We start from the raw sequence: 15,256 nt of genomic DNA, 5'->3' as shown, positions 1-15,256 counted from the left end.
TTGTGCTGGTACTGTATAAAATAAAGCTCTGCCTCAGAACCCGACATCTGAAAGACACTAAATAGAACAAGCAGTACCAAGGGTACAGTGTTCCAAAATTAACAAGAAATTTTAGCCGCAGCTCCTATGGGCATTCTTTGTTACTGCAGTTGTTCTCAATCATCCCTGCTGCTTTCTTTTCCCAGGTGACATTGATCCCAACACACGATACTGAGGTAACACGAGAATGGTATCAACAGACCCATGAGAAACAGCAAGAGCTAAACATCATGGTACTGGCAAGCAGCAGCACTGTTGTGATGCAGGACGAATCTTTTCCAGCCTGTAAGATTGAATTCTAGATCTTCCACATTTTGTGTTCATCCATTGATTCTTCAGTCACCGATGCAACATGAGAGACACCATCTAATCACAGTCCAGTTCTTCTCTGGTTTAGTCCTCTACATGGTTCCCATTTGTCAGGCAATCGGGTATCCATCTTGCTCAGCACTGGATGCCGTGAGGAAGAAGTGCAGGGCTCTGTAATTTTCTGGACTGAGCTAAGAGTTTGTGCAAGAGCAGTTGCAGGCCAGGGGCACTTTCACCTTCCCTGCTTTATTCTGCTGCCTGTACAGTTTCTGTAGACTATCTTGGCTGCCTTGCTGCTGTGAGAGCTTGTTCTACTCTCTTCCTGGCTGCCTTGCCATTTAACCTGTAGCACCGTGAGCCTCACCTTTCTGGTGAGGGCTGAAGTGCTGCTGCTGCATGCAGAGTGCATGGGAGGCAGGGGGCAGAGGTGAAATCTAACTTGCAAAGAAATTGCACCAGGGAGACGAGGGAAGACAAAACCCTCTGAACTGTAATGTGACAATGAAGGTCATTCTTCCATCTCCCCTCCTAAGCATACAGGAGGTGTTCTGGGCAAGGGGACCTGTGCTCCTACTAGGCACGACCACACATGCCAGCTTGGCAAATTTGTGTCCCAAGTACTCACCTGTGGCATCCTGCAGCACCTGTTTGCTGTGCTCAGGGAGCTGGGATGAAGGATCACGGCAGTGGGAGGGGAGGGTTCAGCACATTCCTAACCTGCTAACTTGAGCTTTGCACACACAGCAGCCAGCTGACTCCTGCACACCAGCTGTGTGGCAGGAGGAGGCACAGCGAGGCTGTGGCGTAAACAGTTCCACACAAAGAGCATCCAAACGCACAACTACAGCCCCCTCAGCAGCAGAAGGGCTGAGGAAGCCTTGGCCACGCTTGGCCCGGGATGTGGAAGAAACCTCCCTGTGCCAGGCCGGTGGCGAGGCAGCTGAGGGCCTGCGGGGAGGCTGGGGCCCTGTGGCTGTGCTGTGCCAGCCTGCACGCAGCAGCCAGCTCCTCGCTGCCTGTGTGCCAGGCTCCAAGCCTTAGAGTTGTGTTCAAGCTTTTTGTTGTCCCCCCAAGTGTCCAGGATGTGGGGAATACAATTGTGGTGTGAGGGAAGAGAAGGCCCTTCCCAACATACTCGGGAAAAAGTAGTTTAGCAAGCGTAGTCATTCTCAGTTCCCTCACACTGTGGCAGGGATGTGTTGACAGCGCAGGTGAGGTGCTGCTCATCCGTGTGGTGCCACCTTGCAGCTTGCTCCCCGGCCTGTGCATCGCTGTGGGTGTCTGTCCTTGCTCTCTGACGGCCTGGCAGGAGCAGGAGCGTGTGCAGTGAGTGCATTGTGGTGCTGAAGAGCCACCCAGACCCTCCTTGGCACACAGACCCATTTCAGTGTGGGAGACACGTTCTCCCAGCAGGGACTGGGGTGTTCAGGTGCACCAAGCCTGCAGCATCCACGAGCCTTTGCCACGTCCCAGAGAACTGACAGAGGCTCTTACCACAAAGATAGCTTTTCTGTAAGACAAAGAGAGTGGCAGCAGGCTGTGCTCTGGGAAAGAAGGAGTGAGATGGAAAGCTGTGCTGCAATGGTTGTTAGTCAGCACAAAGTATTTCCATCTGCTGTGACACCCACTGTGCTTGGCCCTGAGCAGAGGGCTGACTCCACCATGAGCATCCTCGGGCCCTGTGTTGCACTAGCCTGGGACACTTCAGTCACGGTGCTAGCTTTCTGGCAGGTGACATGAAGAAAATGCTGCTTAGAAACCTGCTCCTAGCACTAAAATGGAGTTTCTAGGGAAATGGTCTATTTTACATTTTAATTTATATATTTATTTTTTTAACTTTAAGCTGCATTTTGTGTTAATATTTTAATTTATACATGTTAACATGGTACCATGTGCTTTTAGTGTCAGTTCAGAGGTTTTCTCGGTACAAATACTAACATGCTGCAATTTAAACAAATGAAAAGACCATAGAGAACTTGTGGGCAGCAAAAATGTCTCTGCAAGGCGGTGTCTAAAACCCAGCAGCTGTGGGACAAGGCCTGAGGCCAGCAGCCTCCCCAAGGCACAGCCAGCTCTTTGGCTATGGCCCCTGTTAGGAGCATGTGAGCTTACTCAGGGCTTTAGCTAATTCCTGCCCTGTGCTGTGTTCATTTTAACCATGGAATCACACTGTGTCTGCCAGCATAATAAATGTCATTCTCTGCACCCCGATGGGGTCAGCATTCATGAATGTTGGTTCTGGCAACTGCAGGCACTGAAACACCTGCCCCTGCCCCTCCCTGGAATGCTGGGGGGCTTTGCCTGCTGTGCTTTGGGCAGACCCTGGCCCACTCGCCGCGGTGGCAGCTGCAGGATGCCAGGCACCAGAGGCACAAGCATGGCCCTCACTGGCTCCTGGGATCCCTCTGCGTAGCTAGATGTAAAAGCTAATGCACTAACTTTAGATAGACACACACATGAATGTTTTCTCAATTTTAAACTTGAAGCAGTTCTGACTAAGCAGCAGTAATAGTGAGGCTTTGTGAGGTACCTGCATCCTCCAGGCAGGAGTGTGGCCACTGGTGGATTCCAGGAGGAACGCTGCCCTCCATGCTCTGCTCCTGCCCTCTGCAGCTCTGCTGCTTAGCTACCTTTATCCTACACCAGTTTGCTTCCCTGTCCTCAAGGCTCCACATTTTTTTTCAGTTTTTGTCGCAGTCTGTTCTGCCTTGAGCTTCTCTCACTCCCTATCTCCCTCTCTCCCCCACTCCCTTCCATCTTAAAAAAACAATGGGGAAAAAAGACTTAGGAAAATGCTGATTCATAGAGTCTGGCCCTGCTCAGGCCACAGGAGCCAGCACGACCCACCTGGAGCCGGAGGTAATACAACACTATAGAGAGAAACAGTTAAACTCTGCTTTTGCTTGTTTCTGCATGTGGGCAACAACGCGTAATCTTCCTGTATGTAATAGGTAAAAAATACTATTTTAAACCTATAATTAAAAAAAGTGAACGTCTTAACTGTATTGAAATGGCATCTTGTGCTCCTAGCTTCTTCTATGCTAAATGTTTTAAGAAGAGAGCCCTGATTCTTTTCTTCAGCATCACATTTCTATTTGAATTTAGTTCCTTGAGTTCTGTCCTTTTGCCCATTTCCATGTGAAACACTGTAACTAACTGCTGTCAAGAGAGGAGCCCAACACATTAAAAATAAAGCCACATTAATTGCGAATGAGAACATCTCCAGTGGTTTCCAGCTGTTCTTTCCGTGAGCCCACAGCCGTGGCTGCTGTGCCACCCTCCCATGCCTCCCAGCTTAGGCGAGCCCCAGCTTTTCCAGCAACACCCCACCTTCACCAGCAGCTGCTGAACTCTGCTGTGACCTGGAAAGGGACATGCACACAAGGGCCCAGAGCCTGCCCGGGACAGCCCCTGGCCCCAGCAGGGTAACTGGGTCCCTCCTGGGGCACATCTGGGACAGCTGGCCAAGGGCTGCGGGGGGAAAGCAGCTCCTGATAATGCAGTGAGGAGCCTGGCGTGGCCTGTCTGCCATGCAGCACCATCCCTCCTCACAGTTCCAGAATCATGCATTCCATTGCGGCCCTCCACCCGTCCCTGCACTTCTTGGCAATGGCAGCTCTGCCCAGCACTGCTGGCACTCTCTGAGCTGCAAGGGTCTGTGGCAGGCAGCACACCTGCTGGCATGGCACCTGGGCACAGACATGCCAGGGACTCCATGCCTGACCCACTGCAGCAGCTGGGCTTTGGCACCTCTGCAGAACTTCAACCTGACCTCCAACAAGGGAACGATCTTCCAGCTCCTTACCAGAAAACTGGGACAGCTGCTGCTCTGCCTGTGGTGGAACGCAGTCAGGAGAGGCTGATGCCCAGTTAGTTCTGTTCCTGCCTGCCTGTCCTCAGAAGGAAAAAATGGCACAGGTGGGTGCTAGGAAAAAAGAAAGCAGATTCTGTGCTACAGTCCTCAGGAGAGAGGCCATCATTGCCCCAGACCACACCACAGCTAGTGCAGGCCCTGGTGGGGACCTCAGGGCAGCTGCCAAACCCGGTGCTGATGGGAGGAACCATGAACTGTTACCATAAACCAGGAACTACTTCCACACACAGCTACTTTTCAAGTAAATGACACTGTCTCTGCTAACCAAGGTCCTGTGACTGCAGTGCATTTCCCCAAGGCGTGCAGTGACGAGCACCAGGCTCTGTAGGGGTCAGCACCTGAGGGCCACAGCCCCACCCCAGAGGGCCCTTCTCCATGCCCCCCTCAGGAATGAGCCCCTGCAGCAGGCGCTCGTGGGCCCTTCGTGGCAGCCACGCTGCCCTGGCACTGTCCCCAGACAGGAACACACAGGTCCTGGCAGGAGACGTGGCTGCCAGAGCAGTGCTGGACACACCATTCCAGTGTCCTCATTCTACCACAAACGCCCCTGAGACCTGGCAAGCCAGGAGCTCTTCCCCAGTAGGACCAGTTCTCCCATGTAGGAAAAAGGAGGTTTTTTCCCTGGCCTGGAGCCTGTGCTTTTCCAACAGGTCCGACTCCAGCCACAGCTGCTCTTCCAGGACAAGAGAGCATGAGCAGGGCTCACTGTTCCCAGCACCTGCAAGCTTTGGCACATACACACTGCTGCCAAGTCAGCATCAGAGACAGAGAGACATTGGACCCACAGCATAGATTTACTGTGAACACACATTGTCACAACACAGCATAGAGATCTTTGGGCACAGCTTCACAAAAACAGAGATCCTAGCTACAGACAGACACGCAGACTTGTCCATAAATACAGGAGGAGTGGGAAGCACAGCCCCGGCCGGCACTCAGGATGCGGCAGGGACACCCGTATCAATCTTGCCCTCAGGCTTGTGCTCACAAGGCATTTACATAAATATCCATTAAATACTTTTCATTTTATATAATAAAGATTTCTCCTTATTGGTTTCTAATAGTCCTGAATTATCAAAATAGCAGTTTCTTTTAATCTCTGTCACCAAGACCTCAGAGCTGTACCCTGCCTGATCCCTGGGGACAAGAAAAAACAACTGTGTGTATCTTCCCTGCACACCTCTCTCAGGCTGGATGCCCAGGCTCCTGCCAGCCCCAGTCCAGCAGGGAAACATCCAAGGCCACGCCAAAGGGATATTTCCTTGCAAGTGGCAGTCAAACCTGATACCTCACTACCCTTCTTTTCCACACTCATTCAGAATGCTTTCTGCTTTTGCTAGTTTTCCTACCATGGACTCTCTGGACCTGATTTTGGTGGCCAGCAGTGGGATTTCGGAGAGGAAGAAGGAAGAAACAGAGGAGGTTGGTGGTTGTGATGGATCTGATTAATTTGGGCCCAGAATGCCTTTCTCTGAAGGCTGTGGGCCAAAGGGTCAGGAGGAACTGTCCTCTTTGGACTTACCACCCTAAAAGCCTTGGCTGTACCAGTCCTCTAATGCTGCTGTCCCAGTGAGCACAAAGCCCTTGGGACACCAAGGCAGCACCATGTCCCTGCTCCATGAAGGTGCCATGCCAGTACCCAGACTGCATTGTTGTTCATTTAACGAGGCAAGCATTCTTGCTGAATGGCAAAGAGCTGGCTTGTGGAGGAGCAAAGCAGTCTCTTCCACACCACAGAGCCCTGTAGCCCTGGGACGTGGCTTCTTCTCTGCTGTGCACCGCCAGCTGCGTGAGGTGCCGTGCAGGAAGTTGGGCTGCTTTCAGGCTTAGAAGTGCTTGCAGTGTGCTGTCCAGTAAGCCACTAAATTTGCTGATCCTTCTGACACAGCAGCTGCAGTTCCTCCACATTCTTCTCAGGAGTCAGTGGCTGTACCTGGCACAGGTGACCAGAGAAAAGCTGGTCTGACAGAGCACTGTCCCCCAGCAGCTCCTTGCCTGTATGCTCTGGGTCCAACGTCTCTCCCAGCAGCTCCTCTTCACAGGGCACCAGGATCTCCTTGGACAGATCCAGGCCAGTCATTCCCCTGAGAGACCCCTCACCTGGCTTTGCTGTCTCCCCAGCCAGCCCCAGGTCAAATCCTTCACCACACTTTGGGTTTCCTATGTTACTTGGCTCTAACATTTCCCCAGATGATTTTTCTTCATCCCGCTCTCCCATGCTCTTCTCTTCTGGGTTAGCATCCTCCCCTGCCAGCTCCTTCTTGCACAGCTCCAGAATCCTGCCTGGCTCTGGGCCCTTATTCCAGATCAGGGTCTCTGGGGCACTTGGCTCTGCTGCTGGCAGCCCAGACACACCCTCCTGCACGTCAGGCTCTCTGCGTGGAGCTTGACTCTCCTCCTGCTCAGGGGACTGGCTGGTCAGCTGCTCCTCACTTTTTGGGGGGCTGATGGAAAGTTTCTCAGTGAAGCTGAAACGAGCGCAGCTGTCCACAGAAGTTGGGGAGGATGGGCCTGCACTGGAGACGGTGCTGGAGGGGCCACTGCTGTCTGCAAAGAGGAAGAAAAACCTTAAAACATGTACCTGGTATTTTCCCACCCGAACTGTCACAATCCCACAGTTCTGCAACCAAGAGGTGAGGGCTGTCTATATGCCGTGTGACCTGTCAGGGGCTTGAAGCTGGTCTTGGACATTTCTGACAGTTCAGCTGATGAAAACCCAATCACACAGAGTACACTGCTACCTTTTAATCCAGTGCTATATGTTGGCATACAGCCAAGAGCAGACTGTTGTTACAGCACAAAATGTGAAGTGTGATGTTTCGCTTCAAAATGCAAACCAATTTATTTCATTCCCTTACTATTACAGAACAATCCCAGCTTCAACTCGCTCCTCCTGGTTCCTGATACACACAGTCCCTGAGTATTGAGAGTCAACACTAGAGAAAGAAATATTGATTCTCTACTAATGCTTATTCTTGCCTTATATTGCACAATAAGCAAAATTAGAGCAATACCTAGATTGTATCTAATCCAATAAAGGAGGAGAATGAAACCACTGTTTTCAGCCAGACTGGTTTCCTGGCCTTGCTGACTCCACACCCTTCCCTCCCTGCCCGCTGCATCTGCCCTGACCGAGTGCGGAGCACACTCACACCAGGGGGGTTTGTCCGAGCGCGGGCGCAGCGGCAGCGACGACGACGACAGGATTCTCTGGGACATAAAGGGGTCTCCTGGGATCTGGCTCCCAATCATTGAATCAAACAGAGCTTCAGGGAAAAAAAATACACAGATCAGTAATATTCCTACAGACATAAAGGAACGGCTCATAGCCCAGCAGTCACGAGCGGGTGCTCTGGGAACAGCTAAACACCAGTGCCAATTCAGAGCCATGCCAGCCCATCAGGTCCTGGGAATCTGAGGCTAAGATTTCCAGAGCTGGAGTCAGTGTCCTCATCAGCTAGAGACAGACCTGACTGATTATTTGCCATGTAAGCGGCCTAGGATGGCTCTGAGCTGGGTCCCGTGGCTCATTCCTGGGCTGGAACACTCTGGGACAGGCTCTAGGGGCTGCACTGCTCTGCAGGGCTGTCAGGCTGATCTGTCCCAGGAACGGGAAAGAGCAGGCGTGCTCCTTGCCCTGCCAGAGCCCAGGCAGCGAGCAGTACCTGCGGTGGAGTGGGCGTGCGACTCGCTGCAGCTCCGGCACACGGCCGTCAGGAACTCGTTCACCTGCCGCAGAGACAGCGAGTTGTGCAGCGTCTCCAGGGGATAGATGGTGGGAACCATGGAGCAGCCCTCAAAACCTGCAAAGAGACCACGCAGAGAATGAATAGAGGAAACAGCAGGGAAAACCCATGCAGGAGCAGTCATGGCTGAAGGAGCTGGGCACTCTGGGAATCAAACAACAGGCACACTCAGGCCTCAGGTCATCTCTTCTAACCCAAGAAAATCACCACGAAGCAATCCCATGCAAATACAGATCTGAAAGCAAGCACCTGGGTACACATGGAGGGGAAAAGAGGAAAAGTATCTGGCAGCTGCCATTTTTGCTGCTGAGCCTGGGACACTTAAAATACACAGCCATGATGGAGAACTTGTCACACAGCTTGGCACAGTGCCCCCTCTTACAGAAGCCAAACAGAATCGAAGTGGTGCCAACAGAATTTCCATTAAAGAGGTCCCACCGCTGGTGACCCCTGGCTGGCACAGCCCCCTCTCCCCACAGCAGGGAGCACACACTGCAGCAGCCACAAGGAGCCACAGAAACTCCCTGTCACAGCAGCCCCCCATGCACCCCGACACGCTGTGTCCAAAGGAAGGGCTGGGTAATGAATTATTTGTCCCTTTAACTAGAATTCACTGCCAGCAAACCCAGAACGAGCATAAATAGGCATCTCAGCGTGTAATAGACACTTTCTCAAAGCTGAGCTGCATCACAACCATTCAGAATAAATCCTTTGCTGCTCAAGCCAGCAGAGTATCATAGCAAAGCATCTTCCCCTTCATCTCAGCTTCCTGTAAGTGCCTTATGGAACCAAGCCAACCTGAACTGTCAGAGGAGCAAGGAAGAAACAGATGAGTCCGTGGGTATATGGAATGAGGCTGCCCCCTGCTCTGTTTAATGCCTCTCTCAAGTTTAATGGCCTCTCAACTCCTCAGGGTTGGGCTTCCCATTCTGTGGCCCCCCAGTCTCCTCCAAGGACCTCAAAAAGACTCTGGAAAGAAACTGTGTTTGCTTCTGCAGAGAAGGAAAAATACTTTGAAATGCAAAAAGTAAGAGAGTTCTTGATGCAATCTGTAGCAAGATGTCTGCCCACCACACCAACAGGACAAAACTGACCCCTGCAGCTTGGCAGTACCTCAGGAGAAGCCCTGGAGCACCTGTTTGTGCACTGCAGACAGTTGTTCCAGTCACCTCCAGGACAGGCTCTGCTCCAATATCCTCACCTAACCCAGGTCTGCAAGAGGCAAGGAGCATGAGCCATGAAGGTGCTCACTGCAATAAATAACAGTTGGTGGAGATAAAGAATCCTCCAGAGAGTTCACAAGGTTACCTACGCCACAAAGGACCTACAAACCTAATTCAAGACAAAAAGGATAACAAATCCTCGGCTAGGATGAAGAAACATAAGACACAGAAAAAAGACCACATTCTTGTGTGTGTTGCTGAGAAGTCCTGAGAGTGGAAGTGCTGAGCAAGGAAGAATGAATGTCCTCTATTTTCTCAGAGGCCTCCTGGGAGACAGAGCTAAACAAAAAAGGTGAGGGCAAATCTTAAAATAGTCACGGGACATAGTTGTGGAGCAGCCCAGTTTGAGGCTAATGTCATTTTACAACAGAATCTGGTCTGAGAGGGGCCAAAGTTGGCTCAGGTATTGGGGTCTCCAAAGAAAAAAGGAAGTTTAAATATAAGATAGGGCAAAGCAATGTTACAAGATACACTGGGGGCACCAATGGGGATCTGAGTGCTTGGGCTCCCCTCTAGTAAGATGAGGAAATCAAAGGTCCAGCAATAAAAGAAACATTAGACACTGACACACAGCTGATGTGAAATCACATACCTGTATCCCCAAAGTGCCAGGTGCCTGCTCATGCAACTCTGCCCAGCGCTGTGGCACTGCACCACTCTTGAGCAAGCAGAGTAAAATGGCCAAAGTTTCCTCTTTCAAGGTGGAGGAGTACTGTGTTCAAGGAATCCTTTCCATTTGTGTACAGGACCCCACTCCCTGCACACCTCCCTGGACCTGCTGAGCTGCTGGGGAAGAGGCCAACAGTGGCTCACACCACCAGGGCACAGCTAAGGCAGCAGCTGCCACTACGGATCACAGTCCCGATGTGTCTCCAGTGAAGGCTCCAACCACTGCTGCACCACACACATTTAGCAAGGATTCTCACCTTTGGGAAAGGGCAAGAAAAACAAAATGTGACAGGAACCATCCTTGACTGTCAGTTACCCTGTGCTGACTGTGCAGCTACTGCTGATGCTCCCCCAAAGTCTTTCCTGGGCCCTGAAGGGCAGGAGTCTGTGATGCAGGCAATGGCACGAGAAACTGGACACAATTCCACCCATTTTGTACCAACATCCAAGAGCAGCCCACAGAGGAAGTTCTGTGTGCCAGTGTTCTGCTTGCCAGTTCTTCTGGACTGACAAAGCACTTGTCCAGTCTCAGCACAAACAAAAGCACTTGTCAGGCTCCTCTCTGACATGCATCATCAATCCACCCCTATTCTCCTGGACGAACTTCAACATGCCACATGTATATTGTATATGAAGGATCACAAGTCTAGACAGCACATACGACTGTCTAGTCATGGGCTCCAAACATCAGGGACCCAGAGCTCAGAATTGCTATGGACATCATCTGTCTCTGCTGTATTCTCGTTTCCCCTTGAACTCAGTTAAGCTCCCAACATCGCCAGGTACTGTGGTACGGAGCTTGGAAAAAACCCACTTCTGTCCCAAGTACCTCAACTCACGCCATTAGAAACCTTCTTGCTCCTGGATCTACACAAAACTGTGGTCCCCACCCCTTCCCTCAGGCCACTCAGACCACTATTACAAACAGCCTTCCCAGATTTCTAATTTTGCAAATTTCTACCTCTTCCACCTTGTCTCAAGTGACAATGGTCAGATCAGAGCCCACTATTTCATATATGAGTTTGGGGCTGTTTCCCTTTGTAATTTAAATTCATTTACACTGGACATCACCACTACTTTCCTGCTCATCATCACAGGACTGCTGTCTGTCCACAGCTGACCTTTGGCTTCAGTACCAGTGGGATTCATTACCAATATGAACTTACTTCACACATTCTTTATCCCAGCTATGACCACACAGGTTCCCAGACATTCCTTCAGGGCTCCACTGTTGATTTTTCCAACTATGGATGCCAACTGCATACTTTTGACTCACTGATTCTATCTCCTAATTCATGTTTCCTTTGTGTGGATAGAAGTACAGTGGAAAGCCAAGAGAGGACAGAAGAATGCAGTTTTCACAAGGAAGAAACCTGGGCTGTCAACCATGTCTGCTCTGAGAAGAGCCTCAGCAGGAATCCCAAACATATCAATGAACTGTGGGCTTGCTGATGGATGGGAAAACAGCATGAACTCGATGCTGGATATTTGATTTCCAGCTGGGAGGGCTGCTGCACTGTAAGGAGTTGGGAGCACCTAACGCCTGTGTTGGGGCAGGACGCAGCCCCCACCAGGTGCTGCGTCCAAAGCACTGAGCTCATTTTCTCTCCCCACCCAAGCTCACAAACAGGGCCAAGACTTACAGCAGGGAAAGCTCAGCCCTTGCTCTGGAGCAGTCTGCTGTGATCCAGCATCTCTTCCCTTGAAGCAGCTCTTGCTCCTCTTTAGCATTTGTTGCCAGGAGACCAAGGAATTGTCCTAATTACATGTGAAAAGCAACTAACTGTCTCCAAATCTGTCTGCTTGACAGAAAGGGCCATATCAAGGGAAAAACAGACGTAAGAAAAATTCTCATCTTCCAGGCTCTGAAAATGCTTGGTCTTGCTGCTTCACTACATGGAAGGCTGCACTGTCTGTGCCCTTTCCACCTGTGGGTCTGAATGGAAAGAGGGGTCCATGCATCACACCACACAGCTCAGCAAGCCACATGCTCCGAGCAGCTCCTATGGTGCAAGTAAACCTCAGCAGCCAGCCCCAGCTCGCTGCCTCCTTCAGGGAGCAGCAATCTTTCTGCCTTTATGAGAAGCACCAAGGCCTCCATGCATCAGACTCCCCGTCTGTGACAGAGGCTGAAAAACACCAGAGAAACAGCAGCAAGCTTTGATTGATAACATCTGGGTTCAGTGCTGAAGTTGCCTACCTCTTCCCACCAGAGACAGGACACACTGAGAGGCCCTATCAGGCAGGAAAGATGCCATGCAGTGCAGCCACACAGAAGCTCAGCTCTACCCTGTCTTAACTCAGTCTCTCTAGATACAACACACCCAAAAGCACTTGCTTCCCCAAAATTTCCACAGCAAGTTCACTCAGCTTGTGACCAGCTGCAGCACCTCCTTAATCTCTTCCTCTACTCTCACTACCCACTTTGGTTCCTCCATTACTAAGGGGGCACTCTGTGGCAGCTCACCAAGAGCTGCACAGAGCATCCTGCCAGCGGGGCATCCCATCGATAGCAGATCATCAGCTCCCTGAAGGGAGCTTAAGGCTTACTCTGGCTAAAGGAAGGAGGCAACAAACAATTGCCAAAGATGGAAAGAGCAGTTACAGCCACATGGGGAGTGGAGGCTCTGTGTGGAAAGGCTCCTGCCTAAGGCTCCAAAACTGCTGGTACAAAAGCCCACACAGCTTGCTGGAGCAGCAGCCTAGAGACCTTTGGGATTTGGTGAGGGAAACACTTTCCTTTTTCAGAAGCAAAGCATACTTTGCACTCTCAAGCAGACAGTGGTCCCTGCTCAGCTACAAGAGCATGGGACAGAGGCAGCTGCAGCGTGCAGTACCGTAAAGACACTCCAAGTCATCCTGCCCTGAGATCAGCCAGCTCCTGAAGAGGCGCAGGTGGTAGGAGCACTGCTGCAGGTGATGGGCTAGGGTGGCATCCAAGGAGATGGTCCGGCTCGCGGCACAGTCAGAGGAAAAACGGCGTAGCAACTGGGCAACGTGCTGGTGCTCCAACACATCTGGAGGAAAGGGGCCATAGAGAGTGAGAGGAGAGGGGCAGGTACAGCTGGGGGACAGAGAAACTGCGGAGATGTGGGCAGGGAGCTGCCAGCACCAGGGCCGCTGGGTGAGAAGGACACACGCCACACATTAAGCCAAATCCCTCCCACAGCGAGCAGGTCAGGAATGCCCGTGAGAGTTCTGTTTCCCCAGTGACACCAGGGCAGACCAGACTCCCACCCAGCCCAGGCTTCGCCCAGCTGCAGCACAGGGCACTGCCTGAGCGCGAGGGCTCATCTTTGTAAAGGAAAGGCTGACAAGGGAATAAATTTCAGGACACATTCCAAGTCCAATGCAGTTCAGGTCTGGCTAGATAAAAGGATCAGGCTCATGGCCAGATTCGCCCTTCCGCAGCTCAGATGAGAAATCCAGAGGTGCCAAGACTGCCAACAGTGTTTGAGTCCTGCATCCAAGCACAGCCAGGCACATCAGCATGGGGACAGAGCAAATGGCCCAGCATCAAATCAGCAGAGGCTGTGCAAGGCACTTCAGGAACAGCAGGGTCTGACTGAGAGCAAAGTGCTGAGAGTGCAGCAGAACAGAGGGAGCACAGAAGCACTGACTTTCCTTGTCTTTGAGAACAGCCCTGTGCAATCTTCTGTGATAGCCTCGCATAGCAGACAAGATACCAGCATGCAGGCATGCCTTCTCTCTATACACAGCCTCAGGACTCACGTCACCCACCCAAGACTTGTGCGACCAGGGTATAAACTATCTGGCCTGATGCTATGCTTGACCACTACCGTGGTTCACCCATTCCATTTCACCACACAGAGGCAGCTCTCCAGAAACAAAATCCAGACTCAGAGCTAGGAACACTTTTTGCATTCAGTTTTTTAAGTGCTTCATGGGGTAAACATCCCTTCTGCTCAAAGTAGTGCAAATCCTAGACCAAATATCCCTGATTTTGAGCTCTCACCTGCTGGACCCCTGTCTTTTTTTCTTGATTAAGAAGCTCTTTGCCATCAAAAATACTAATTGGGCTTTTGGGAGAAACATGATGCCCAGTTTAACCAGATTGTATTTGGAGCAGGGGCAACTGCTTTACAGCGTGTCTTACACAAGGCTGGAACTTAGTACAACCTTTGCAGGAAAGATAGAACAACACACCCTGCTGACATAGACCATATGAGCTCCAATGCTGTCCAGACATACAGACAAACCAAGCAATTGGCCACTCTGGGAAAACCAAAGCCAAGCAAACACAGAGAATAGGCTCCCTCTAGTTATTTGAAACAGTAAAGCCACAGTGACTTGTCCTTTCCCATTTCATCCTTCCCAAAACTTTCATTTTCAGAACAGTCTTCTGAATTTCATTCATCTTCCAGATTACACCAAGCAGGATGTCTTCATACTCGCAAGCTGCCTTGATCACATCAGGCAGAAATACTTGGTAGTGTTCAGTGATCTCCTTTGGTTCCAGCTTGTCTCAGCAGCAGGAGCCATGCAAGAGGAGGGGTGCTGCGAAACCTCTTTAAAAGTATCTGTGCAAGAGCTGGAGAGTAAACACTGGTTCAAGGCACCTGCTACAGCAGGGCTAGTGGCCTGTAACCTCACAGACTCACACTCTGGTTGTCAGGCAAGTAGCAACATGGAGGAGAGACAGAATTAGCAGAAGCTCTGTCCGACACCTGTCCGACACCTGTCACCAAACCTTTCCAGAGGGACAGGCAGGGTGGGATGGAGCAGGTGATGCCACCCCAGGTAGCATGATGCCCATCCCCTCCCCCAAGCCAGCACCTCCACCAACAGCAGACGAGTCAGAGCTGTGGAGAGACACATTGCACAGGGTAACGTCTGCAGGAAAGGAGAGCCCACCTGTGCCAACATCACATGCTTGGAGGAACCACAAGACCAGCCTAACAGAGATGTTTCACAACAGGAGGCTACCAGCACTCCTGACATGACGCACCAGGTGCACTTCCTTCTTTCCCACCGTACACGAGGCACTTCCAGGTGACACACAGCTGTCCTAATGTTATTCTTGTTTTCATTCTGTAAATCTGCAGTGTAGGAACTGAGGACCTAAGCTGCTGATGCTTCATGATATGGAATGAGCATCAGCCCCCAGTCCAGTGGTATTTTCCCCCTGATCCCCACCCTCCCAACAAGGAGCACGACAAAAGGCCTCAATGTCACCGCAGAGTTAAAGGCTACTTTAGCAGCACACTCACAGAGCCATGGCTTCTGCCTCTTCCCCTGGGACAAGAACACCTCAGGGAAAACAGAGGCACCACTGAGCAGCAGCAGGGTATGAGTGAGCACATTAGTCACAAGGAGACAATGGAGGAAGGTGGAGCATGTTTGGACACCAGATACACAAACACAAAAAAACCACA

At 51.2% G+C, this 15,256-nt stretch overlaps 2 protein-coding genes across 8 annotated transcripts in view; one reads left to right on the top strand and one right to left on the bottom strand.

Moving 5' to 3' along the window:
• Positions 1-3,569, top strand: part of MAP1A (microtubule associated protein 1A) — a 46,640-nt gene extending 43,071 nt beyond the window's left edge. For both annotated transcript variants that reach the window (XM_064722596.1, XM_064722597.1), the window contains one exon: positions 186-3,569. In XM_064722596.1, coding sequence (XP_064578666.1) covers positions 186-341 — 156 coding nt within the window. In that variant the 3' untranslated portion in view covers positions 342-3,569. The remainder of the gene's footprint in view (positions 1-185) is intronic.
• A 1,428-nt stretch (positions 3,570-4,997) lies between these two features.
• PPIP5K1 (diphosphoinositol pentakisphosphate kinase 1) overlaps positions 4,998-15,256 on the bottom strand; it is a 42,132-nt gene continuing 31,873 nt past the window's right edge. For 5 of the 6 annotated variants that reach the window (XM_064722599.1, XM_064722601.1, XM_064722602.1 and 2 more), the window contains 3 exons: positions 7,888-8,025; positions 7,375-7,488; positions 4,998-6,769 (listed from right to left, as the gene is read on the bottom strand). In XM_064722599.1, the coding sequence (XP_064578669.1) occupies positions 6,084-6,769; positions 7,375-7,488; positions 7,888-8,025 (938 nt within the window). In that variant the 3' untranslated portion in view covers positions 4,998-6,083. Of the gene's footprint in view, positions 6,770-7,374; positions 7,489-7,887; positions 8,026-12,697; positions 12,878-15,256 lie in introns of all 6 variants that reach the window. The other variant, XM_064722603.1, reaches the window with a different exon arrangement.

The sequence above is a fragment of the Zonotrichia leucophrys genome, chromosome 10 (genome assembly GCF_028769735.1).
Source record: "Zonotrichia leucophrys gambelii isolate GWCS_2022_RI chromosome 10, RI_Zleu_2.0, whole genome shotgun sequence".
In the NCBI taxonomy this organism is placed as follows: Eukaryota; Metazoa; Chordata; class Aves; order Passeriformes; family Passerellidae; genus Zonotrichia; species Zonotrichia leucophrys.
This window is presented reverse-complemented; position numbering and strand designations above follow the sequence as displayed.